The sequence below is a fragment of the Amblyomma mixtum genome, chromosome 8, assembly GCF_055824585.1.
Source record: "Amblyomma mixtum isolate Tamu chromosome 8, ASM5582458v1, whole genome shotgun sequence".
NCBI classification, from domain to species: Eukaryota; Metazoa; Arthropoda; class Arachnida; order Ixodida; family Ixodidae; genus Amblyomma; species Amblyomma mixtum.
Genome location: NC_143019.1, coordinates 950,087 through 975,273, shown reverse-complemented (window position 1 = coordinate 975,273; position 25,187 = coordinate 950,087). Strand labels below are relative to the sequence as shown.

Genomic DNA, 25,187 nt, shown 5'->3' with positions numbered 1-25,187 from the left:
CGCGATGGCAGTCAGTGAGTGTAGAAAGTGCGGAACGCGCGAAAGTAGCAGACCCAAAAATAGCACAAAACGTCTCCTGGCCACTGGTACCCACAATGCAGTGATCGAATTAATAGAGGCTCAACGCACCAACCAATTAGTCCGCCTCAGTCGCACAGAAACAGGACAACGCTTACTTTGACAGATACGTCTCAATCCACCCATTCCCACCCCAACAAGTCCTACACCTTACATGATTTCTTGTTGTTGTTGTTGTTGTGACTGAGAGAAGGATGAAAAGGAAATTGCACTGGCCTGCTACTGGCTCGAGTCAAGCCACCACCGCTGCCACGTGCAGATAGAGGAGAGCTAAAAGATCAGAGGAAAGAGAAAAAGGAAAGAAAAGACGCGCGTCGCAGCAATAACTGCGTCCGCCGGAGCGGACGCTGCTCAAAACGAAGCGGCCGAAGCCGCGCTCGCGGAAGCGAGAACAGATTACATGATTTCTTTGCGCACTCAGGATCACATATCAGAAGCCCCTACCGCGCAATATGAGCGCTAGTCTCCATCAGGGTAGGCGGCAGGCACGAGCGAGCTATTACAAGAAAACATACAGCAACCGCTCCGATCTCCTTTATATCGACGCGGCCCAAAATTCGAAAGCAGGAAATTTCACGGCAGTCGCAGCCTATGAAGACGGTACAGTGGGGGCCGCCGCCACTATCCGGACTAATTCGCCTGCAGAAGCGGAAGGAGCTGCCATCGCACTTGCTCTGGCCCACTCCGCCATTGACATAAACGTAACCGAAATTTGCACGGATTCCCAGGCCGCATACCGCCACTACCTAAAGCGCGTGGCGACGCCGGTGGTGGTGGTGGTGAAAAACATTTATGGGAAATTAAGTTTTTTACAGAAAGATGATTGGGGTAGGACTCTATTGGCCCTTTCCCCTTACAATACTGGGTGGAGCCCCTATTCCGGTGCCCCATTGGCAAGCAACCTTAACAAGATTCGGGATTGGTGTAAAATTTGGCTAATGGAGCTTAACCCTCACAAATGCAACGTACTCTCTTTTCATCGCCGCCGTAACCCGCTCGTGCCCTTCTATCACATAGACTCCGTTCCCGTGCTGCCAGTAGAATCATACAAATATTTAGGCGTAACTTTGTGCGCTGACCTCTCCTGGAAAACGCATATAACTAACATCATTTCTTCAGCTAACAAATCCCTTGGTTTTCTAAAACGTCATCTACACGATGCGCCCATGCATGTTAGGTTATTAGCTTACGAAACACTTGTGAAATCGAAATTAGAATACGCATCACCCATTTGGCATCCACATCAAGCTTATCTAACCAACGCATTAGAAATTTTGCAAAACCGCGCAGTCAGATTTATTCATTCTTCATATCATTACAGCACGAGTGTTACATATCTGAAATCGCTTTCAGGCATACAGCCACTCGAGCTGCGCCGCCGCACAGCCAGTCTTTTATTATTTCACAAGTTCTTTTACAGCCATCTACGAACTGCACCCTACATGGTCCCTCCGGCACGCATATCTCACCGCACTCTCCATCAACTCCAGATCAGCCGTCCACGTGCACGCACAGTCACCTTCGCAGCTTCATTTTTTTCACGCACCGCCGCGGACTGGAATGGCCTTCCCGCTGACATTGCAACAATAACCTGTCCCGCGAACTTCGCACGCAGAGCTAACACCTTTTTGTCATCATCATAACGCATGATTACTTTGTCGCACCAAACGTTGTACCCACCCCTTATGTAATGCCCCTGAAAAGGGGTCTTTAAGGAAATAAAATTGATTGATTGATTGAACGCCGCCCGCGTCCGTTGAACCAAAGCCTGTTGGCTTTTTAGGTCTTGACAGCCGAGCAGGGCCGCCTCCCAGTCCTCTCTGGTGGGGTTGAGGTTGGGGGGGATAGATGGGTTTGACTGACACGCCCAAACCATGTGGAAGGTGTCAGCCACCTCCCCACAGAACTGGCACGCGCCATCAAAGGATGTATTGAAATGTTTAAGCACCGCCGGGCACAGCACAGTGTTAGTAAGAATTTTGATGAGGAGGCGCTCGTCAGCGCGATCCAGACCCTTACAAGGGGCCGGGTAGCGCCGGTGCTCCTCCTTGTAGTAATCGGTGATTTGTTTGAATGTAAGGGCCAGATTGTCTGATTGGGAGTACCCTTCTAAGGACAGGGAGATAGCCCGGGGAGAGAGTGCGCGGGCGGCCTGATCGGCCTGTTCGTTTCCCTGGAGTCCCTGGTGAACGGGGGCCCAAATCAGGTTGCGTGGAGTTGGATCTTCGCATCGACAGCTATATTCCAGTATGCGCCAGGCAAGCGGGGGAGCCCAGCCCAACTCGTAGTTCCGACAGGCCCCTCGCGAGTCGGTGATGATGTGTTTTGACTTGGGATTCGTGAGAGCCAGAGCAATGGCAATCTCCTCCGCGTGTGTTGCGTTGTAGGCTTTGAAAGTGAGCCCGTTAACTGTGTTTGTGTTGTGTACGACTGCGGCCGTGTACCACCCCCCGTGGTGTGGGCCGGTAACGTCCACGTAATACACGTGTTCTTGGTTACCATAGTATCGCGCCAACGCTTCCGCGCGCGCCTGGCGACGACCGCTATGGTCTTCTCTGGACATGTTGCGGGGAAGGGGTCGGACCCGGAGGGCGCGTCTCCAGGGTTCTGGCACTCTCTCCCTTTCCTCAATGTGGTAGTCATGTTTGATGTGTAGCCGGTCCAAGAGGCGGCGACCGGACGTGGTCTGTGAAAGACGCGTGTATTGGTTGACTAAGTGGGCTTCTCGAAGCTCCCTAAATGTGTTCACCACGCCCAAAGCCAGAAGCCTCTGGTTGGACGTGGTAACCGGGAGATCGAGAGACCGCTTGATGACTTTCCGCAGGATGACCTCCAGTTGGTCATCATCGTGTTTGCGCAGGTGCAAGTAGGGAGTTGAGTAGAGGATTCTACTCGTTACGAAAGCATGGGCAAGCCGCAGTGCATCCTTGCTTCGTAATCCGCCCCGCTTGTTGGAGACCCGGCGGACCATGCGGCCCACCTGGTCTCCCACCGTGCGAAGTTTGGCTAGGGTGGTGTCGACTCTGCGTTGGTGGTGTATGAAGAGGCCAAGGACGCGGATCTCCTTGGCCTCCCGGATCGGTCCCGAGGGGAGACTGATGCGAAGCGGTGTTGTGTCCCGAGGGGAGGGACGTAAGTGCACAAATTCTGATTTAGCTGGGGCGCACTGGAGTCCGCAGTAGGCCGCGTAGTCGTCGACTAGGGTTGCCGCTGCTTGCAGGCAGGACTCCATGTGGCCCAGGTTACCTTGCGTGGCCCATATTGTAATGTCATCCGCATAAAGAGCGTGATGTATCCCGGGCAGAGAAGACAATTTCTTGCCAGTCACCTCTCTCGACTACTCTGTCGTGGGTCCCTGGGCATGCCTCGATCCGCGGTAATGAGCGCGTTCATGCGCTGGCCCGAGAACTCTCCTCCCAGGCCACGGATGATCAGGCACCCAACCCTGCGAAAGAAGCCCCATCGGTCCTCCCTACATATCACCAAATCACAACATTCTACGAACTCAGCCGCATGACACTGCCACCACCCCACAGTACCTTGTCGCCCTCATCCAGCGCCACATGGCGACAATTACAGATAGGCTGTTTTATTTCCCCCCACCGTCTCTCATGCTTTCACCCCACCTTTCCTCCTGGTTGTACCACCTGTGGCGTGCCCAGATCCACACTTTTCCACTACATTTGGGAATGTCCTTCCCCAAAGGCAGTACCCCCCCATCCCCAATCTCACTCATTCTTCCTGGGAGGCTGCTTTACGGACCGCTCAGCCCGCCGGCCAGAAATGGCTGGTGGATCGGGCTTTACGTCCAGCACAAGCCCGTGGACTTCTGGACCAGTAGGGGACCACCCTGGAAGATTTTTGTTTCCATCCATCCATCCATGTCGGGACAAAGCAAAGTATATCAGCACGAGCACACCCCTCTCTTATTTAGTGTGAGGGGCGGGAGTTCATGTTCTGTTTCTTTTTAATGAATAATTATATATAGTGTGATACCGAGACAACCAAGATGAAAGAAGCGGGCGGAAGACGACGAGGAAGTGGAATTAAAGAAAGGCTAGGCAATCGAGAGGACGCTCAGCTCAGCGCGTCTCGGTGTCAGTCTTTACAATGGCGCAGTCGACCAACGTCGGGCCCGACCCGGACCTCCACGACCCGTCGCTCCTCCTTCGAAGCAGCCGGGCAGTATTAGGATCGAGTGAGCGTGGTCGGGCCGGAGAAGGGACGAGGAAGGCGGGAGACGGGGTTACGAGGAGAAAACAAGGAAAAGGAGAACTTTATGCGTGAATATTTACATTATTTACAAAAAAGGTAAACTGAGAGGGACTCTCAGTGAAAGGGAGAACTTCTTCAGGAGTCAACAGGAGTGCTCTGGAGTCCTCAAAACAACACCCCGTTAAATAACGCACGGATTCCCCAGATCCCTGTCTGGGGAATATAGTTCGAAGAATGACGTCCAATCGCATGGACAGTTGTGGACTCCGGAGGTACCGCCCACGGCAGGGCGGCGCTGGGCCGTGGGGCTCTCACGCAGCTCGGTTGATGGGAGAGGGCAGAGGCTCAGTAATTCAACACTGCTGTCTTTCACACAGCACACCACCACTCTGTTCGTTGACCCGAGGGTCGACTCGGCCACGGAACGCCGCCATCGTCGCCGCATCTTCGGCCTTCGGCGGTCTTTGACTTCGCCGCTGCCACCATGGTCCCACGGTCCTGGAAGGTCGCTGCCTTAATCCACTTAGGCGGGAGGGGAGCGCGAGCTGCCTTAATCCACACAAGCAGAGTGGGGGGGGGGGGGGGGGGGGGGGGGGCATCCCAAACCCAACAGCAGTCACACGGCCGGCTCCCTCGGCGTCTGGGACCCCTATTCCGCCCGAGAACGGCGTCCATGCCTCCTCGGCGGATTCGGCCTTGGCCCTTCTTCCAGAAGCCCTCTCCATCCTCCGGGAATTATCTGCTTCTTTCACTGTAGCGCTTGGCCGCGCTTCACTGTCCTCTGGATACCCAGTAACCCCGGTACAAATTCCGGAGTTCCGTGGATTTTCTGACGACGCCGAAGCGTGGATTCAAGTGGTCGACGCTGCTGCCCGGCGTTTCGCCTGGTTTCCAGCCACCACGCTCGCCGTCGCGGAAGACCATCTCCGTGGTGCCGCCCGCGCCTGGCACCAGTACGAAGGCCGCCGCCACACCACTTGGCCGGCATGGACCTGTGCACTTCTTGCCGCGTTTGCACCCCTGGCCAGTGCGCACGACGCCAAACTCACGACGACGAGAGCGCGGCGCCAGGCTCCAAATGAAGACGTCTCCCTTTACAACCATGATAAGGTACGTCTTCTTGAGGCCTGCAGGGGCCGCACGTGGCCGCAGCAGGCGTTGGGCTCAGGCGCCCATTGCCGCGGTGGAAGCATCCGAGCTCCTGCTGGTCGGCTCCAACACAATCGTCAGTTCGCCTCCGCAGACACCGCAGCCGACGAGCGGATACGCGTCCCCCGTGGTGCACCGCTCTCAGATGACCGCCTCCCTCACCGAGGTGTCGGCAGTTCCCGGCCAAAGTGCAGCCAGCGCTCCTCCCAATTCCATCGGGAGCGCGGGCTCCGTCTCCGCAGTGCCACCATCCCCGCTGATGTCTCGGCCTCCGTCTCATGGACCGATGAGGCATCCCAACATTCCGGCATCGACGCATGATGCGCACCGCTTCGAACGGCCCGCGGCGCAGCCGCCTCCTGCAGGCAGTGCTGGATCCGTGACGCCACCTTCGCCACGACACCCGTACTTCGCTAGCTCTGTGCCGGAGGCTCCGGGCTCAGTGGCTATCAGCAGCGTCATCGGGTGCCCAAGTCCGAGCGGTTTCTGATTGACGGTTACCCCAGGAACACCGAGCAGGGCGACCGCTTCGAGGCTGAGGTGTCCAAGTGCACCAACCTGCTCTACGTCGAGGTGAAGGACGAGACCATGAAGGAGCGGCTGCTGATGCGGGGCGAGACGAGTGGCCGCGTGTACGACAACGAGGTCTGGGTGCGACGCGGCCTACAATCAACAGGGCGTCCGCAGTCGTGGCCGAGTGTGATGCCGAGACAACAAAGATGAAAGAAGCGGGCGGAAGAAGACGAGGAAGTGGAATTAAAGAAAGGCTAGGCAATCGAGCGGACGCTCAGCTCAGCGCGTCTCGGTGTCAGTCTTTACAATATATATATATATATATATATATATATATATATATTGTTGCGGGAAAGAATCTGGCCGTAGACTGAAGCACTGTGCTGGGTTGGAGGGGGCGTGTAGTGGCTGGGCTGTTCGTCGTCGCGGTGGGAGCTGAGAGGACGGTATGTGCTGCGACGGGACCAATAATAGACCTCTCCCTGATGTAAACAGTGTGACGTCAAAAAGGTATGCCCCGATGGGCAAAATCGTCGATTTTCGGTTCTGAACCGGTTTTTCAGGTGCCGAGCACTGCCCCACCAGCTTTGTTCCCTGATTCGAAACGCCTGTCAGCCTTTCTTCTCAAGTAAGGATGCCTTGCGGCTGGCAAACGCCTTCGTAACTAGTCGAATTCTCTATTCGACTCCTTATCTCCACCTACGGAAACAAGAGGAGGATGCCCTTGAGGTCATCCTTCGCAAAATTGTTAAACGTGCCCTTGACCTCCCCATCACTACTTCGAACAGCCGGCTTATGGCTCTTGGGGTGGTGAATACTTTCCGGGAGCTCCGGGAGGCGCACCTTACAAACCAGTACACGCGTTTGTCGCTAACGGAGTCGGGTCGCCGCCTTCTTGCTCGACTCCATATACAACACACCCCTCCAATGGAAGACAGGTTTCGCATCCCGGAACTGTGGAGACGTGCCCTCCACGTGCGGCCTCTTCCAGCAAACATGTCACATGAAGACCATAATGGTCGGCGCCTGGCACGAGCGGAAGCGCTAGCCCGATATTATGGCAACAAAACAGGTGTATACTACGTGGACGCCTCCGGCCCTCACCACGGGGGATGGTACACGGCCGCGGTAGTTCACAACAGCAACACAGTTAACGGCCTCACTTTCAGAGCCCGCAGTGCAACACAAGCAGAAGAGGTCGCGATTGCTCTCGCGGCCTCACATTCCAATTCAAAATACATAATTACCGACTCGCGAGGGGCCTGTCGGAACGTCGAACAAGGCAGCACTCCCTTCCTAGCCTATCGAATATACCAAAATTGCATACGGGATACGGACCCCGCACACCGTCACCTCATATGGGCCCCTGCTCATCAGGGGTTGGCAGGAAACGAGGCAGCAGACGCAGCCGCCCGCGCGCTCTCTCACCGGGCTGTTTTCTCCTCCCCACCTGATCAGGAACCCGATTTTAATCCGGTCTATACGTTCAAAAATATCGCAACCTACTATCAAGATAGCCATCGCCTTTACCCTAGCCCCTGTAAAGGCCTCAAGAAGGCGGATGAGCGGCTTCTTCTCCGCCTCTTCACCAATACAATGCTGTGCCCGGCAGCACTAAAACATTTTGACCCCTCCTTTAGCGGCAACTGCCCGCACTGTGGTGCGGTGTCTTCGGACACCTATCACATGGTGTGGGCCTGCCCCTCCAACCCGGCCATTCCCCCTATCCCCAACCCAACCCGGGAGGACTGGGAGGCGACCCTGCTCGGCTGCCACGACTTACAGGCCCAACAAGCCTTAGTCGGGCGCGCCCGGGCGGCGGCTACCGCCACTGGGGTCCCAAACTAGGGACCTCCACCTAGTGTTTGTAAGGATCGGTCCCTTAAGGGACGATCCAAACACCTCCTGTTCTGAATAAATGTTTTCACCACCACCACCACCCACCTGGTACGGCGCATGTTTTGCCCATCGGACCAGAAACACGTGCGTTGATGACGTAGGCCGGGAGAGGTCTATTTCGACAGTGGCGGGAGATGTGGCCAATGCGGTGGCAATGGAAACAAATGGGCCTGTCGTCGGTTGTCCGCCAATCGTTAGGGTTTCGCCGACGTGGAGTGAAGTACGAAGGTCGTCCAGGAGCAATCGCAGTGATTTCGGGTGGTGGTGAAGACCGTACAGGGCTGACGGGCTGGAAACCAAGGTTTGCAAGCTCTTGGCGGACGACAGCCTGTACCAGAGAGATGGTAGGCAAGCGGTTGTCGCCATCATGTAGATGCAGGAGGGCAGGGGACATAGCTTCGAGCTCGCGTCGGATGATGCGGGTCACATTTTCTGGGGGCGCTGGAGTTTCCCGGTGTCGCAGGTCTTCACATGAAGAAATCGCAGCCGTGTTGGGGAGGCGTGTGTACGGCTGGCTAATACGCCTGTTTTTGGCTTCCTCGAAGCGTCGACATTCCTTAATAATTCCGTCGACTGTAGTGCAGTTCTTGTACACTAGCAAGTTGAAGGCATCGTCGGCGATTCCCTTCAACACGTGGCCGACTTTGTCAGACTCGGGCATGTTGGCGTCAACTTTGTGACAGAGGGCCAGCACATCTTGAATGTACGACACATAGGACTCCGTAGATGTTTGAGCTCGGGAGGCGAGGTCCTTCTTAGCGGCAAGCGTTCGGCCGAGCGGCCGTCCAAACAATTCGCGGAGTTTCTCTTTGCACACGTCCCAGCTGGTCAGATGGTCTTCGTGCGTCTCATACCAGACCCGGGCAGTGTCTTTTAGATAGAATATTACATTTGCGAGCATGAGGGTCGGATCCCAGCGGTTGTAGGTACTCACTCGCTCGTACATGTTGATCCAGTCGTCGACGTCAGTGTTGTCGGTACCAGAAAAGGTCCCAGGGTCACGAGGGGGAGAAAGAACGAGTGATGTCATGGCCGGGGCTGGGGTTTGCTGGGCGGCGTCTTGGGTCATGATGAGGGAAGGCAACTGGCGGCCGCTGCGGAGCTCCGTCATCGGTAGACGTAGGGGAACGCCGCACCTCCACCAATATATATATATATATATATATATATATATATATATATATATATATATATATATATATATATATATATATATATATATATATATATATATATATAAATATATATATATCTGTGTGTGTGTGTGTGTGTGTGTGTGTGTGTGTGTGTGTGTGTGTGTGTGTGTGTGTGTGTAAGGTTGCGGCCACGTATTTCAACATGCTGGATTACAACAATGACAGCTCTAGTGGATTGCCTTCGATGCTCCGAACACTTGATAAGCCTACAAGAGCCAGTTGATGAAGGAGCACTTTGTGCACAAATTCTGTGTCAGATAAGTTATTTACGCTGTATAGTCTGTTCTCCGACGACTAGCTAAGCCAGAGCTTAAGTGTCTCAATGGGCGAACTTGAAAAGACAAAAGTCAAGTAACAGCATCTTCTGCGAGGCAGGTGTTTAATGCTGCTCTTTTGTCTACCTAGGCTGATCGTATATACTCTTTTAGGGGTTGGACCCTTAACTTTAGACCGAAAAAAAAACGAGAGAATTATGCAGAATTTAATTTTTGAAATTCGGCCTCAACCTGAAAAGGTCAGTATTCTCTACTTGCACGCGACAGCTAGGTGGTTACGCTCAAATCACCCATTTACATGTCTAGAAACAAAGGTTTAAAGGGCTTGAGGCACATAAACTTTCGTACAGTAGTTTTTAAGCATGAAATGCTTGTAGCCCTCGTTGTCGGCAGTGTGGTGACGTCACGCCGAGACCAAGAGCCAACATCCAGGCACTGAATTACACTCATCCGGTCACTGAAACGAGAGCATCCGGGCACCGTACAAGATTTAACGAGACTCTCTAAGCCCTCCTACAGGGCCGGCATACAAGCGCCGGTAGCTTCGCGCCGAACGGGTGGTGGCTTTCCTCCCTTCCTTTACGGTGCGGTTCGGATCAACGTTACTAGAACCTACTAGTAACGTTGGTTCGGATGTCCACCGAGTTGACAGAGAATTACTGCGTCATTTCCTTTCCTCAAAAAGCATTGCGTTTAAAGGGCAAGGCATCGCGCCGAACGGGTGGTGGCGTTCCTCCCTTCCTGTACGGTGCGGTTCGGGCGTCCACCGAGATGAGAGAGAATTACTGCGTAATTTCCTTTCCTCAAAAAGCGTCGCGTTCAAAGGGCAAGGCATCGCGCCAAACGGGTGGTGGCGTTCCGTGGACTGCCTGGCAGCGTACAACACGCTGTCGCGTTCCACTCCTAAAGGCTAAGCTTAAGCGTCGTTAATTAACAGTTAATTAGTATTTAGTCAGTAATTAGTCAATAATTAGTAATTTGTCATTACTTCGTCATCAATTATGTGTGACGTCACCACTGTCACATAGGCAAAGTGGTGCGGAAAACGCTTTCGTCTCTACGCACTTCACGGACAGTTTCGAACGCGCTGTATATACATTCTTGTCAGGCCTGCGTCTCGTCGTGTCCGCGTACGCTTCGTGTTATGCCCATAATTATTTCATGCTTACTCTACTCTCGGTTACGGGAGAGGCAGAGATTTTATTGCGAAAGCAATACTGCTAGCACTTTTCTGCCTCGGTGGAGGTCGTTCCTTCGCTCCGGCGCAGCTGCGGCGCACGACCACGTGACAGCCTGATGTCATGACCAGAGGAGATTAGGGGCCCCAACTCGTCTGTTCGGCCGTAGTCGTTCCTTCGCTCGGCGCACGACGACGTGACAGCGTGACGTCACGACCAGAGGAGAGGTCCCAGCACACACATCCGTCCCCGGTAACGAGGCGGCCCACATGTTAGCCCGAGATCTCTACTTCCGGGTAACTGTAGAGCCACCCGACCCCCAGGGGATGGACGAACGTTTGCAAACATACGCGGAAATCGCCGTACACTACAGGTTAGGCAGGCGTCTAATGCCACCACCAGATCCAAACTTAACCAATACAGAGGTCATCGCCTGGCGCCGATTACAGGCCGGAAATTTCGTTAACCCTGTCTGGTTATTTCAAACCACTTTAGACGATAAAAAAGATGACAAATGTAAGACCTGCGGAGCGAGGGGGACCCTCGATCATATAATTTGGCAATGCCCTGGATCCCCGGGTGCTGAGGACAATATTAAGAGTAGAGAAGCCTGGGAGGCCCTTCTGCGAAGCGAGGTCCCCGCCGACCAGAAACGAGCTGTCCGCCTGGCGGCTGAAGCCGCGAAGAGACAATGTATCTTCGCCAGTCTTTAGTCGCGGAGGTCCCGTCCCCCGTCCCCTAGGCCTGCGTGCCAGGGACGGGGAGTAGGGGGCCTCCTACATCGGTGGAAATAAAAGTTATCATCATCATCATCATCAGAGCAGGGGCCCCAACTCGTCTCTTCGGCCGTAGTCGTTCCTTCGCTCGGCGCGGCGGCTACCACGTGACGGCCTCCTCGGCCCGCTGCGTGAGGGCGCTCGCCAGGAGAGGATAAACGGGGCGCCGCAGGCGCGCTCCGCTTAATCATGTCTGAGGAGTTGTACGAGGCGTCGCTAAAGCGACGTGCTGCGCGCAAACGCCGGCGCCGTGCCGAGGAGACAGATGAAGAAAGGCAAGAGCGGTTGGCTAAGCAACGCGCCTATGCCGCAGAATGGCGAGCCCGGCGGCGTTCTACAAGTTCAGTGAGCGAGAGTAGTTTCATGGACTCTCTGAATGCCGAAGAATCGTCTATGAGTAGTGCAGAGCGATGTAATGACGACTATGCAATTACCAGTGTTCATACCAAGAGTCACTACTTTACGGACCACCAAAGCGTGTTCATTGGAATAAACAAACAGTAGAAACCATGTTGTGTCCAGAGTAAATCCTTTAGTTGCACAAAAGGTGAAGCCATGCCAAACCACTAGCAGAGCCAAGCGCAGCCAGGGAGCTATTGCTTTCGCAATCACTCAGGCTTAACCAGAGCTAAGCCACAGCTAATTTTTTTTTCAGTGATGTGTAGCACATTAGTAAACATAAATCATCACGTGAATTTCGCCTATACGCGGTGCCTGACCTACAATTGAACATCCTTCCGTACAGTTTCGGTTCGAGCAGGCGGATGGCGGTTGCGACGCCAAAAGTGAGCACCAGATCACGTGAGGCAGACAAAAACTGCTATATAATCGCTCATTCTTCACAAGTAGCACTCCGGCTTGTGAAGCAGTTCAGCTAAGAGTTTGAATGAATTAAAGCGGCGAAGTGGAGGTTAACTTGTAGTTTTTGCTTGCCTCGCGTGATCTCATACTCTGTTGTGACGTCGCAGCCATCGTCTGACAAGTAAAACCTTAATTGAAAGTATACAAGAAAAACATCAATTACAAACTAATTATTGAGTGCTGACGAATTCCACGAGATATCTGTTTGCTAATGTCGTACGCGTCATTCCAGAGCAACAACATGATCTTAAAATTTGTTTGTTTTTCCTTTAAGTACAAAGATTTGAGGGTTAATTACCATTGATTGAACTCCTCGTAAAGACAAAAAAGGCATAGTCGACGTAAAGGAGACTTTTGACCTCAAAGGAATACCACATTTCGCCACGGTAAAAATGAACAGCAACGCACCTGTAAAAAATCAGTCAGCAATCAGTCAGCAAATTAGCAATTATCCCGCCATGCACCCTCGAACACCCGTTTGAATAATCGTCCCGTATCTAGTATCTCGTTTTCCGTTACATACACTAACATTCGCAGTCTTTCCAAGCGGGAGCTTGTCTCTAGTCTCGTTTCATCATCAGGAAGTAATGTACTGATACTAACTGAAACCTGGCTGAACGGTGACGTCTCAGATAATGAAATACTAGCTGACTTGCCAAATTTTCAGCTTTTTCGAAAAGACCGCAGCGATGGACGCGGTGGGGGGTGCTTATAGCTGTCAGCCAAGAACTTTCATGTTCACTAATAGATGATTCTTCTGGTTTAGAAATGTTATGGCTACACTACCACGCTGCACCTAACACAGTCCTACTCGGCGTTTGTTACAGGCCACCTCACATCATCCCTGATTTTTCCCGCCAAATTAATAACACACTAAGTCGACTGATAACAAAGCACCCTAATTCGCACGTCTTCCTCTTTGGCGATTTTAATTTTCCGAATATTGATTGGCAAAACCATACCACACCCATAGCTAATAATAGCGCAGCAAGGGAATTCTTAGATTTCTGCAATAACATGAACCTCACTCAAGTTATACTAGAACTCACCCGCGTAAATGATAATTGCGCGAATATCCTAGACCTCTTATTGACAAATAACCCAGACAGTTCAGCCCATTACTTACCAGCCTGAAATCAGCGACCACAAAGTTATTCATGCTAACATTGTCCTCAAACTAACACGCCGACGAAAACTCAATAAAACTATTCGCCTTTATGACAAAGGAAATTAGGACATGATTAATAATGAACTCAATGCGTTTTTTCCAGTTTTTGCTTCACGTTTTCATTCTCAGTCTATTCAAGAAAACTGGTCGTTATTCAAAAATAAACTAGAAATTCTAAACAATCAGTTCATTCCCCTTTTTAGTTTTCAGGAAAATTCCCATAAGCCGTGGTTTACTAAAACACTTAAACGTCTATAGAAAACAAGAAGAAGCGTCTTTACCGTTCAGCCAGGTTTCGCAGTACGAATTGCGCATGGGCAAAATACCACGAGGCCGAAAAATCATATCTCTCCGCTATTCGTTACGCTAAATATACGTTTTTTTCACTGAGACCTACCCAATCTGTTAAAAAGTAACCCGAGAAAATTTTGGCAAGTCATAAACCCACATCATGCAACTGAGATAACGCTCTCAGATGAGTCAGGTGCAGTCTTCACTGAAACCGAGTGTGCCACCATCTTCAATGCTGCCTTCGCATCTGTATTTACTAACGAGACTGAAAGGCCTTTTTCGATACTACATTCCCAAATAGGTTGTGCTATGCCACCAGTCATTTTCTTGTCATCAGGTATTTCGTCCTTAATCGAAAATATGAAGCTGTCATCTTCATCCGGTATTGACAATATTAACTCCAAGCTCCTGAAGAATACCAGGGATATTTCTGCTGAATTTTTATGCTTACTTTTCTGACAGTCACTCTCATCAGGACGAATGCCAGATGACTGCAAAAGTGGTAAGGTCGTTCCAGTCTTCAAATCAGGCAAGAAAGATTCACCTCTTAATTACCGACCGATTTCTCTTACAAGCGTACCCTGCAAACTCATGGAACACGTCATTTACACAAACATCATGACCAGCCTCCGCGGTGGCTCAATGGTTATGGTGCTCGGCTGCTGACCCGAAAGACGCGGGTTCGATCCCGGCCGCGGCGTTTGAATTTCCTTGGAGGAGAAATTCTAGAGGCCCGTGTACTGTGCGATGTCAGTGCACGTTAAAGAACCCCAGGTGGTCGAAATTTCCGGAGCCCTCCCCTACGGCGTCTCTCATTACCTTAGTCGCTTTGGGACGTTAAACCCCATAAACCAAACCAAACCAAACCAAACCAAACATCATGACCTTCCTCGACTCTAACAACTTTTTTCATCCGTCACAACACGGTTTTAGAAAAGGTCACTAATGTGAAACACAGCTCGCTATTTTTCTTCATGATTTGCATGCTAATCTTGAGACTAACCTGCAGACCGATGCCATCTTCTTAGATTATGCAAAAGCGTTCGACAAGGTACCACACAAACGATTACTACTAAAACTGTCATACTTGAACTTGCCTACTGATATTTTAAAATGGATAGAAGAATTCCTCGCTAATCGCACGCAGTTTGTCACTATTAACGATCACAATTCTAACTCCATTCCTGTAACATCTGGTGTCCCTCAAGGCTCTGTACTCGGTCCACTTCTGTTTTTAATTTATATTAATGACCTGCCAGGCAACATCAATTCTAAAATTCGCATGTTCGCAGATGACTGCGTCATTTACCGCTCAGTTACTACCATTAATGACCAAAATTCTCTCCAGGAAGACCTTAACCGCATTCAGGAATGGTGTGACGTTTGGTTAATGGAACTTAACCCTCATAAGTGTAAACGTATGTCTTTCCACCGCCGCCATAATCCGCTTGATTTCCCATACGTAATTAGTAACGTCCCTGTACAGACTTGTCTATCGTATAAGTATTTGGGTGTCACCTTGTGTAACGACTTGTCCTGGAGTGCCCACATCACTAATATTATCTCATCTGCTAATAGAACGCTAGGTTTTTTACGACGTCATCTCCGCCATGCTCCCGATCATGTAAAATTACTAGCATACAAAACACTTGTCAGATCAAAATTAGAATATGCTTCACCTATTTGGAGCCCGCATCATGCTTACCTTATCAATGCACTTGAAGCAGCACAAAACAGAGCAGCCAGATTCATTCATTCTTCATATTCCTACGACATCAGTGTGTCAGGGTTGAAAGATAAATCCGGGTTATCACTCCTCTCAGTTCGTCGTCGCATCGCCAGCCTTTGCTTATTCTACAAATTTTACCACAGTTCACTTTCCTGCGCACCCTACATCGTCCCGCCAAACCGCATATCTCATCGCACTTCTCATCCTTTCCAAGTTTCTCGACCACGTGCCCGCACGGTTACTTTTGCAGCCTCATTTTTCCCCCGTACCATTGTGGACTGGAACGACCTTCCCAGAGACATTGCAGCCATCATGTGCTCCGCGACCTTCGCTGATAATCTTCATGCTCATTGGTCATCGTGTTAACATTTGCCGCCAACGAATATTGTACCCACCCCTTATGTAATGCCCCTCACCGGGCCTTTAAGGAAAATAAATGAAAAATGAAATGAAACCTGTAAAAAATAATATTCGACGAAACAAACCGAGCCCTACCTTCTGAAATAAACGTCGAAGACATTTTTCCGGATATTGAACAAACAAGTACGGAAAGCTTAAACCCCTCTACACTTTTCCTCATGGGTGCAGTTTATGGAAGGTCCTGAGACAGATAACCACCTAAATGTTTTTATTTTTCGCAGATGAGACACAGGACATATTAAGAACAGAGTTCTTTCCTGGCTTCCTTCCCGATTGATTTATTCATTAATCCATTCTTTCTTTAAGATTGACCGCAATACAATGAGTAGCAAAACACTTCATTTAAGAACACAAATGAAGTGCTCAAAACATGCTTCGCCTGCCGCGGCACTATTCCTTAACACACATTATTACTCGCAGCCACGCATCCTACAGGTCTGTCAGCATGGCAACACGTGTTTCGCGCATGGCGCGTCGTCTTGCATTTCCATCCGTCTACACCCCGCCTCCGCGCCGCCGGTCTCCTTTTGTTTGTTTCGCAGCTTCCTCTTATTGTGTTGTCGAGATACGCAGCAGCAGCAGCAAAAGCAAAGCGTAGCCGTACACTTCAGCAGCCGTCGGTTTCCGTCGGTTTCCGTCGACCAATGGCAGCCGCAGCGACAAACCACAAGCGCCGACAGCGTTCCAAGTTAGGAGCGCGTCATTGCGACGCCAGCGCCACATGCGGACGCGGCGTCGTCAGGTGCGAAAGGTGGTTTCGGATGACGCCCATGGCGTGACCGCCGGCATCAGAGCGGAAATGAAGGAAAGAGTGAAGGAGAGCGCCAGAGCCACTCCGCTTTGCCGGTGCCGGCGGCTTCTCTTGGAGTCTACCTTACACTGCCGCGCAAGGTCCCTGGGAAAGAAGGAGCACGAAAGAGACCCTCGCCTTTTTTTATTATTATTATTCTGTGTTCCTTTGCTTGTTTTCGTCTTTCTGCCTTCCCGTTCGATCTATGATTTTCTCTTTTTTGTTCTTTCTTTTTCCGAAGCGCGTCGGCGCCGTGCGCACACGCGAGTGTGTTTGTATTTGGTTATTTGTTCGGGGTTGTTCTCGGGTTTTCGCCGGCGGCATATCGAATGCCAGATCCGGTGCCTGCTGTTGTTTTTACCCCGAACCGCTGCGGCGCAGGCAGTGACGGATATGAACTGGTGGGGCAGACTAGGGGCCGACCGAACGTGTATAGCGATATGTTAAGGCATACGTCATTAGTTGGACGAGTAGAGTTGGCGACGTTGAAGACGAGCATGCAATGTAGGGTGCAGTGAGCATGATGGTGACGTAAGGATTGTTTGCCGTTCAGGTCAAGGAAGAAGCATGGTTAAACGACGACGAAGTATGAGCCCGGTAGGGGGTCTTGGATACCTGAAGACAATTTGTGATGCAGTATATTCAGGATATAAAATCTGCGGTTAAAGGAGGCGTACACAGTAGTCAGTTGCCAAAAACACCGACTACCTTACCTTAGCTCATATAAAGATACCTAGATGTGAAAAAAAAATCTAGAAATTACACTTCCGGAAATTCCTCCACCGCAGCGATATTTCAGATCATTAATATTAAATTCAGACCGTCACCACATGCCACGTAGCTCTGTGCTTTAATGCTCTGAAACCTTAAGAGCTATAAAATGCGTCCTACCCAAATATCCAAGGTTGACATATAGTTTTGGAGAATACAGAACCTCGAGGTCAAAATTAATCCCGAGACTTCCACTAGCTCGTCCGTCCAACACTACACCGCACCTTTGGAAGAAAAGTCGAAAAAAAAACCTCTTGTCATACTACATTACCGAAACACACGTAAATCATTTTCAAAAATAGGCACCGAATCAAACCATGCAACGAATGGCACACTCTACAACACAGCATGACGGAAAGAAACGCGCATCCAGTCAGGATGGCCGAGTGGTCTAAGGCGCCAGATTTAAGCTCTGGTCCTCGCAAGAGGACGCGGGTTCGAACCCCACTTCTGACAGTGTTATTTTTACTCTTCGCAGGCGTATAAATGCAGAAGAAGCTTTTTAATGCTAACGCGAGGTTCTAAACAGTGTTCACAGGAAACCGTGCGAGAGCAACGAAGCAGGTACTCATTAACGATCCTACCGCAGGTGCAAGGCATGTTGTGCGCTATGCCGGTAGACTGATTGGTGAGTTACAGAATTTCGCTTGGAGAGTGTAACATGTCGCCCACTCAAATGGTTTTGGTCAAATGGCCCACTCAAATGGTAGAGCGACTGCTCCGGTGTGGCGGTGGTTCCGGGTTCGAACCCCGGACCAGGACGAATTTTTCTTTAACTACGAAGTTTCTGAGAAAGCTGTATAGCTTTCCTTTGTAGCCGTATGGCTGCGCTTGGGTGGATGCCAATGAGTAATTACTCCCTTATTAGAAATCTACTCCACCTTGGGGGATTCCCCTAAAACTTTTGACCAACACTCTTCCCACTTCGAGTTACTGATCAATTCGCTCTCGCCCTACCATAAGCTTGCCGTCCCGGTTAGCTCAATTGGTAGAGCGACTGCTCCGGTGTGGCGGTGGTTCCGGGTTCGAACCCCGGACCAGGACGAATTTTTCTTTAACTACGAAGTTTCTGAGAAAGCTGTATAGCTTTCCTTTGTAGCCGTATGGCTGCGCTTGGGTGGATGCCAATGAGTAATTACTCCCTTATTAGAAATCTACTCCACCTTGGGGGATTCCCCTAAAACATTTGACCAACACTCTTCCCACTTCGAGTTACTGATCAATTCGCTCTCGCCCTACCATAAGCTTGCCGTCCCGGTTAGCTCAATTGGTAGAGCGACTCCTCCGGTGTGGCGGTGGTTCCGGGTTCGAACCCCGGACCAGGACGAATTTTTCTTTAACTACGAAGTTTCTGAGAAAGCTGTATAGCTTTCCTTTGTAGCCGTATGGCTGCGCTTGGGTGGATGCCAATGAGTAATTACTCCCTTATTAGAAATCTACTCCACCTTGGGGGATTCCCCTAAAACATTTGACCAACACTCTTCCCACTTCGAGTTACTGATCAATTCGCTCTCGCCCTACCATAAGCTTGCCGTCCCGGTTAGCTCAATTGGTAGAGCGACTGCTCCGGTGTGGCGGTGGTTCCGGGTTCGAACCCCGGACCAGGACGAATTTTTCTTTAACTACGAAGTTTCTGAGAAAGCTGTATAGCTTTCCTTCGTAGCCGTATGGCTGCGCTTGGGTGGATGCCAATGAGTAATTACTCCCTTATTAGAAATCTACTCCACCTTGGGGGATTCCCCTAAAACTTTTGACCAACACTCTTCCCACTTCGAGTTACTGATCAATTCGCTCTCGCTCTACCATAAGCTTGCCGTCCCGGTTAGCTCAATTGGTAGAGCGACTGCTCCGGTGTGGCGGTGGTTCCGGGTTCGAACCCCGGACCAGGACGAATTTTTCTTTAACTACGAAGTTTCTGAGAAAGCTGTATAGCTTTCCTTTGTAGCCGTATGGCTGCGCTTGGGTGGATGCCAATGAGTAATTACTCCCTTATTAGAAATCTACTCCACCTTGGGGGATTCCCCTAAAACATTTGACCAACACTCTTCCCACTTCGAGTTACTGATCAATTCGCTCTCGCCCTACCATAAGCTTGCCGTCCCGGTTAGCTCAATTGGTAGAGCGACTGCTCCGGTGTGGCGGTGGTTCCGGGTTCGAACCCCGGACCAGGACGAATTTTTCTTTAACTACGAAGTTTCTGAGAAAGCTGTATAGCTTTCCTTTGTAGCCGTATGGCTGCGCTTGGGTGGGTGCCAATGAGTAATTACTCCCTTATTAGAAATCTACTCCACCTTGGGGGATTCCCCTAAAACATTTGACCAACACTCTTCCCACTTCGAGTTACTGATCAATTCGCTCTCGCCCTACCATAAGCTTGCCGTCCCGGTTAGCTCAATTGGTAGAGCGACTGCTCCGGTGTGGCGGTGGTTCCGGGTTCGAACCCCGGACCAGGACGAATTTTTCTTTAACTACGAAGTTTCTGAGAAAGCTGTATAGCTTTCCTTTGTAGCCGTATGGCTGCGCTTGGGTGGATGCCAATGAGTAATTACTCCCTTATTAGAAATCTACTCCACCTTGGGGGATTCCCCTAAAACATTTGACCAACACTCTTCCCACTTCGAGTTACTGATCAATTCGCTCTCGCCCTACCATAAGCTTGCCGTCCCGGTTAGCTCAATTGGTAGAGCGACTGCTCCGGTGTGGCGGTGGTTCCGGGTTCGAACCCCGGACCAGGACGAATTTTTCTTTAACTACGAAGTTTCTGAGAAAGCTGTATAGCTTTCCTTTGTAGCCGTATGGCTGCGCTTGGGTGGATGCCAATGAGTAATTACTCCCTTATTAGAAATCTACTCCACCTTGGGGGATTCCCCTAAAACATTTGACCATCAAATGGTTTTAGCGCGGTAGCACTTGTGGTGGCCACTTGCCGCGTTCAGCCGGTGTGTATTAGTTTGTGCTTTGTGCCAGGCTGCCCACCTGACCAGCGGGATGTGCACAACCTCCCCATATATATATATATATATATATATATATATATATATATATATATATATATATATATATATATATATATACTACACACACACACCGGGTGTTTCAGCGAACACTTCCAAAAATTCTCACAAGTAGAATTTTCTTGTTAAAGATATGGCTTTTGCAGCATAGTATTACCAATGTTGGCGGACACCAGAAAACCGGTGAATCATATTAGATAGTAAACTGGTTCACTAATTTTTAATAATTAACTTTTTAACTATTACAGTTAGGCGCCTAGTTGCAATTAGATATTTGTAGCCGGCCGTTAGTAATAGCCATATCAGTTTTTAGAATTTCGTAAACGCAGTTACCCTCACCGCTGTGGCTCGACAAAGTTTGGCTGCATCGGGCGAAAAATACATGCGCTATCGAAAGCATTCAGGCAAAGCATCCCCTCAAGGTTAGGTTATTTGTAAACATAAATACCTCCGAAAGCAGAAGGTTTGACAGCCGTCGCCGTAGCTCAGAGGTAGAGCACCGGACGCGTAATTCGGAGGTCGTGGGTTCGGATCCCACCGGCGGCATGTGGTTGTTTTTTCTTCTGCTTTTCTAATCAATTTGCTTTAAGCGACAGTAATATTCTTACTTGACCAACACCGCAAAAAAATAAATAAATAAAAAAAAATCACCTGTGCTCCTTGGTTTCTGTGGCTGTTGGCTTCTCTCATATTTATAACGAGCCCCTCATTCCCCTTCCCTTGTTTGCTTAATTGCTTAGCGAGTGCCTCGGTTCTGGCAGCCTTGATGCCATAGGAAGCATAAGAGGGTTCTCACAGCTTCCACCCACGCCCTTCGATGGCGTTCTACGTCACACCAGCGGTAACTCAGGACGTTGGTGTCAGGAAAAATGGTGTTTTGAAAAACTGTGCCAATCCCCCAATGTCTTTTCTTACACGAAATATTAACCTGAAAACTCTCAATCTTTTTCGAAGTCGGGTGGAATGCACAAACTGGACCTCTGTATATGAATGCACAGATGGAAATCTAGCATATGACACGTTTATGACTGTCCTTAAGAATGTTTACGATAGTTGTTTTCATGTGAAAAGAGTAAAGAGTTCAAAAAAAATTCGCAAGCCATGGCTCACAGATGAGTGCCTCGAAATGATACGCGAAAAAGATGAAATGTACTTTCATTTCGTGAAAACTCGAAATCCTGCAGACTTTTCTGCTTTTAAAAAATACAGAAATAAAGTGACGAAGTTCTTGCGGAAATCTAAGAAAGATTACTACGAACATGTTTTTAATGAGGCATCTGGCCGCAGTGACCTCATATGGCGTGAAATAAATCATTTATTGAAACCAGGCACAAAACAGAATGATAGTCTGAAAATCACAATCAACGATCAGCAATTAACTGGTACGCAATTAGCATCTCATTTTAACGAATACTTCACAACTCTTGCAAATAGCAACTATAATGAACATGCAAAACTCTTTTTAGGTGCACCTAATGCAAACTCTGCTTTTTTTGAACCTATTACACCACAGGAAATTCACTCAGTTTTTATGTCCTGCAAAAACAGCAAAGCACGAGATATAGACGGGCTGGAAATCAGGCCTATTAAGTTTGTTGTCGACCTCCTGGTAGACGTTATTGCCCATATTTTCAATGTGTGTCTAGCCACTGGTGTCTTTCCATTGAACATGCAGAGGGCTAAAGTGACTGTCCTGTACAAATCTGGAAACAAAAATGAGCTTTCGAACTACCGCCCAGTTTCGGTGCTGCCAGTTATCTCAAAGGGATTTGAAAAAGTCATCTGTAAAAGGATTATGTCATTTTGTAATAAGCATAATGTTTTGTCGGAGCGCCAGTTTGGTTTCCGCCAAAATATGTCTACGGAACTGGCTCTTCTAACCCAAAAAGATTTCATTATCAAAGGATTCGAAGAAAGAAAAGTAACATTAGGTGTTTACGTTGACTTTTCAAAGGCTTTCGACAGAATTAATCATCAAACTCTTTTCGCTAAATTAGAGCACTACGGTTTTCGTGGCATTGTCCTTGCTCTCCTAAGATCTTATTTAGAAAACAGAAAACAATGCGTTTCTATCGGAGAAGAGCAGTCCACATTACGAAGCATAGCATGCGGAGTACCACAGGGCAGTGTCCTCGGACCGGTACTCTTCAATATATACATTAATGATATAACACGGGTATCCCCAGAAGCCTCTTTGGTAATTTATGCAGATGACACGAGCTTTTTCATTCAATGTGACGATACGACGGAACTCGAGAAATTTGGAAATATTACCCTGAATAAATTGTCAGAATGGAGCAAAATTAATTCTTTAGCAATAAACAATAAAAAAACAAAGGCTGTCATTTTCTCGCCATCACAAAAATTTGTTGACCGTAATCTTAATCTCTATTTAGGATCTGAGAAGATAGAAATAACAAAGGAAGTGAAAACGCTCGGTGTCACCTTTCACGAGAACTTGATCTGGGATATCCATGTAGGCTGTGTGATTAAATGTCTGGCCAGGGCTTGCGGGATACTTTGCCGATTTAGACAAGTTCTTCCACTCAAAATAAAGCTGCTACTTTATAATGCTATTTTCAATCCTCCCCTAAACTATTGTAATCTTGTATGGGGAACTACATCACTAACGAACATCAACAAACTCCTTCTTTTACAAAAAAGAGCTCTCCGTCACATAGCAGATGTTCCATACGACGCTCACACAAGTGACCTGTTCCCCTTACTTGGTGTTGTTCCTGTGACACATATGTACGAGCTGAATGCCCTATTAAAATACAAATATTCCCTGAAATTTAATCGGATGCCTTTTCTACGATTATGCAATTTAACAAAACCACCCGAGGTGCCGTACAATATAAGAACAAGAGAAGTATGGTTGGTGCCGTTTTCCCGCACGAATCATGGTCACAACAGACTACAATACATTATGCCTACTTTACTTAACAACTATCATAATTCAAACACGGACATCCACACACTATCGAAACAACACCTTAAGTGTTTGTTCACTCACAATTTAGGGAGGTAACGTCAATGTTTTTGAAATCTTGTTTTATTATTGCAGCCTTTTGTGCACGTATTTTTAATGGTGGCTGCATTACACTGTCTGTGGTAAAACTGTGGTCTGTGCTTCTATGCCTGCAAATGTAGCAGGAAATGTTTTTAGTCCTGTATAGCCATATATCAATTTCGCCGTTAGATGTTCTTCAGTGTGCAAAATATTGGTGATTAAGTATTAGTATTCGTCTTATTGAATCCATGTCTATCAGTTACATTGAACCAGTATTATTACTTTTTACTAATATGCAGCATTTTTGTTTGGAATTACTATGTATATTATGTATTTTGTGTTTACTATATATTTTGTGTTTACAGTTTCTATGTATACTACATGCTCTTATCTTCGTACAATTTTAATCGCAGCTTTGTATTATTTCTGCTGTTATCCGTTGCCAAGAGAAAACAAGGGGTAAGAACCGTTGTCAAGCTGCTCGAGAAGCAGCTTTTTGTTCTTATCCTTGCATTTATTTCTGTATTGAAAGAAATGCTAAATAAATTGATTCCACGTCCGCCGCTTACAAACGTGGGTGGCGCTGATGAACACTCTCAAGGTTAGGTTATTTGTAAACATAAATACCTCCGAAAGCAGAAGGTTCGACAGCCGTCGCCGTAGCTCAGAGGTAGAGCACCGGACGCTTAATTCGGAGGTCGTGGGTTCGGATCCCACCGGCGGCATGTGGTTGTTTTTTCTTCTGCTTTTCTAATCAATTTGCTTTAAGCGACAGTAATATTCTTACTTGACCAACACCGCAAAAAAAATAAATTAATTAAAAAAAAATCACCTGTGCTCCTTGGTTTCTGTGGCTGTTGGCTTCTCTCATATTTATAACGAGCCCCTCATTCCCCTTCCCTTGTTTGCTTAATTGCTTAGCGAGTGCCTCGGTTCTGGCAGCCATGATGCCATAGGAAGCATAAGAGGGTTCTCACAGCTTCCACCCACGCCCTTCGATGGCGTTCTACGTCACACCAGCGGTAACACAGGACGTTCCACGTCCGCCGCTTACAAACGTGGGTGGCGCTGATGAACACTCTCAACGTTATGACAGAAGCCAACAGCCACAGAAACCAAGGGGCACAGGGGATTTTTTTTAAGTTATTTATTTTGTGGTGTTGATCAATTTAGAATATTACTGAATATGTTATCGTTTAAAGATAACTGATTAGAAAAGCAGAAGAAAAAACAACCACCTGCCGCCGGTGGGATCCGAACCCACGACCTCCGAATTACGCGTCCGGTGCTCTACCTCTGAGCTACGGCGACGGCTGTAAATTCTTCTGCTTTCGGGGGTATTTATGTTTACAAGTAACCTAACCTTGAGAGTGTTCATCAGCGCCACCCACGTTCATAAGCGGCGGACGTAGAACGTCCTGAGTTACCGCAGGTGTGACGTAGAACGTCATCGAACGGAGAGGGTGGAAGCTGCGTGAGAACCCTCTTATGCTTCATAAGGCATCAAGGCTGCCAGAATCGAGGCCCTCGCTAAGCAATTAAGCAAACAAGGAGAGGGGATGAGGGGCTCGTTATAAATATGACAGAAGCCAACAGCCACAGAAACCAAGGGGCACAGGGGATTTTTTTTAAGTTATTTATTTTGTGGTGTTGATCAATTTAGAATATTACTGAATATGTTATCGTTTAAAGATAACTGATTAGAAAAGCAGAAGAAAAAACAACCACCTGCCGCCGGTGGGATCCGAACCCACGACCTCCGAATTACGCGTCCGGTGCTCTACCTCTGAGCTACGGCGACGGCTGTAAATTCTTCTGCTTTCGGGGGTATTTATGTTTACAAGTAACCTA

General features: G+C 48.9%; 2 protein-coding genes and 1 non-coding gene across 4 annotated transcripts in view; 1 reads left to right on the top strand and 2 right to left on the bottom strand.

Annotated features, from left to right (window-relative positions):
• The window catches only part of LOC149331107 (uncharacterized), a 121,888-nt gene that overhangs the window by 15,051 nt on the left and 81,650 nt on the right, over positions 1-25,187 (bottom strand). The gene's annotated exons all lie outside the window — the stretch shown is intronic.
• On the bottom strand, positions 919-3,357 carry LOC149331109 (uncharacterized). The gene is made up of 2 exons (XM_089555394.1): positions 1,821-3,357; positions 919-980 (listed from the first exon to the last, which is right to left on the bottom strand). The coding sequence occupies exons 1-2, from the start codon at positions 3,308-3,310 to the stop codon at positions 953-955; spliced, it is 1,518 nt and encodes a 505-aa protein (XP_089411520.1). The 5' UTR covers positions 3,311-3,357; the 3' UTR covers positions 919-952.
• Positions 17,682-17,765, top strand: TRNAL-UAA (transfer RNA leucine (anticodon UAA)). Its single transcript has one exon. It is a non-coding gene; the product is annotated as a tRNA-Leu (tRNA).

Bases quoted from the DNA above. Each gene is read 5' to 3' on its own strand.
- LOC149331109 (XM_089555394.1), bottom strand. From the start codon at position 3,310: ATGGAGTCCTGCCTGCAAGCAGCGGCAACCCTAGTCGACGACTACGCG. The intron at 981-1,820 runs GTTCAATCAATC...AATCTTGTTAAG, and splicing joins GTTCAACGGACGCGGGCGGC to GTTGCTTGCCAATGGGGCAC.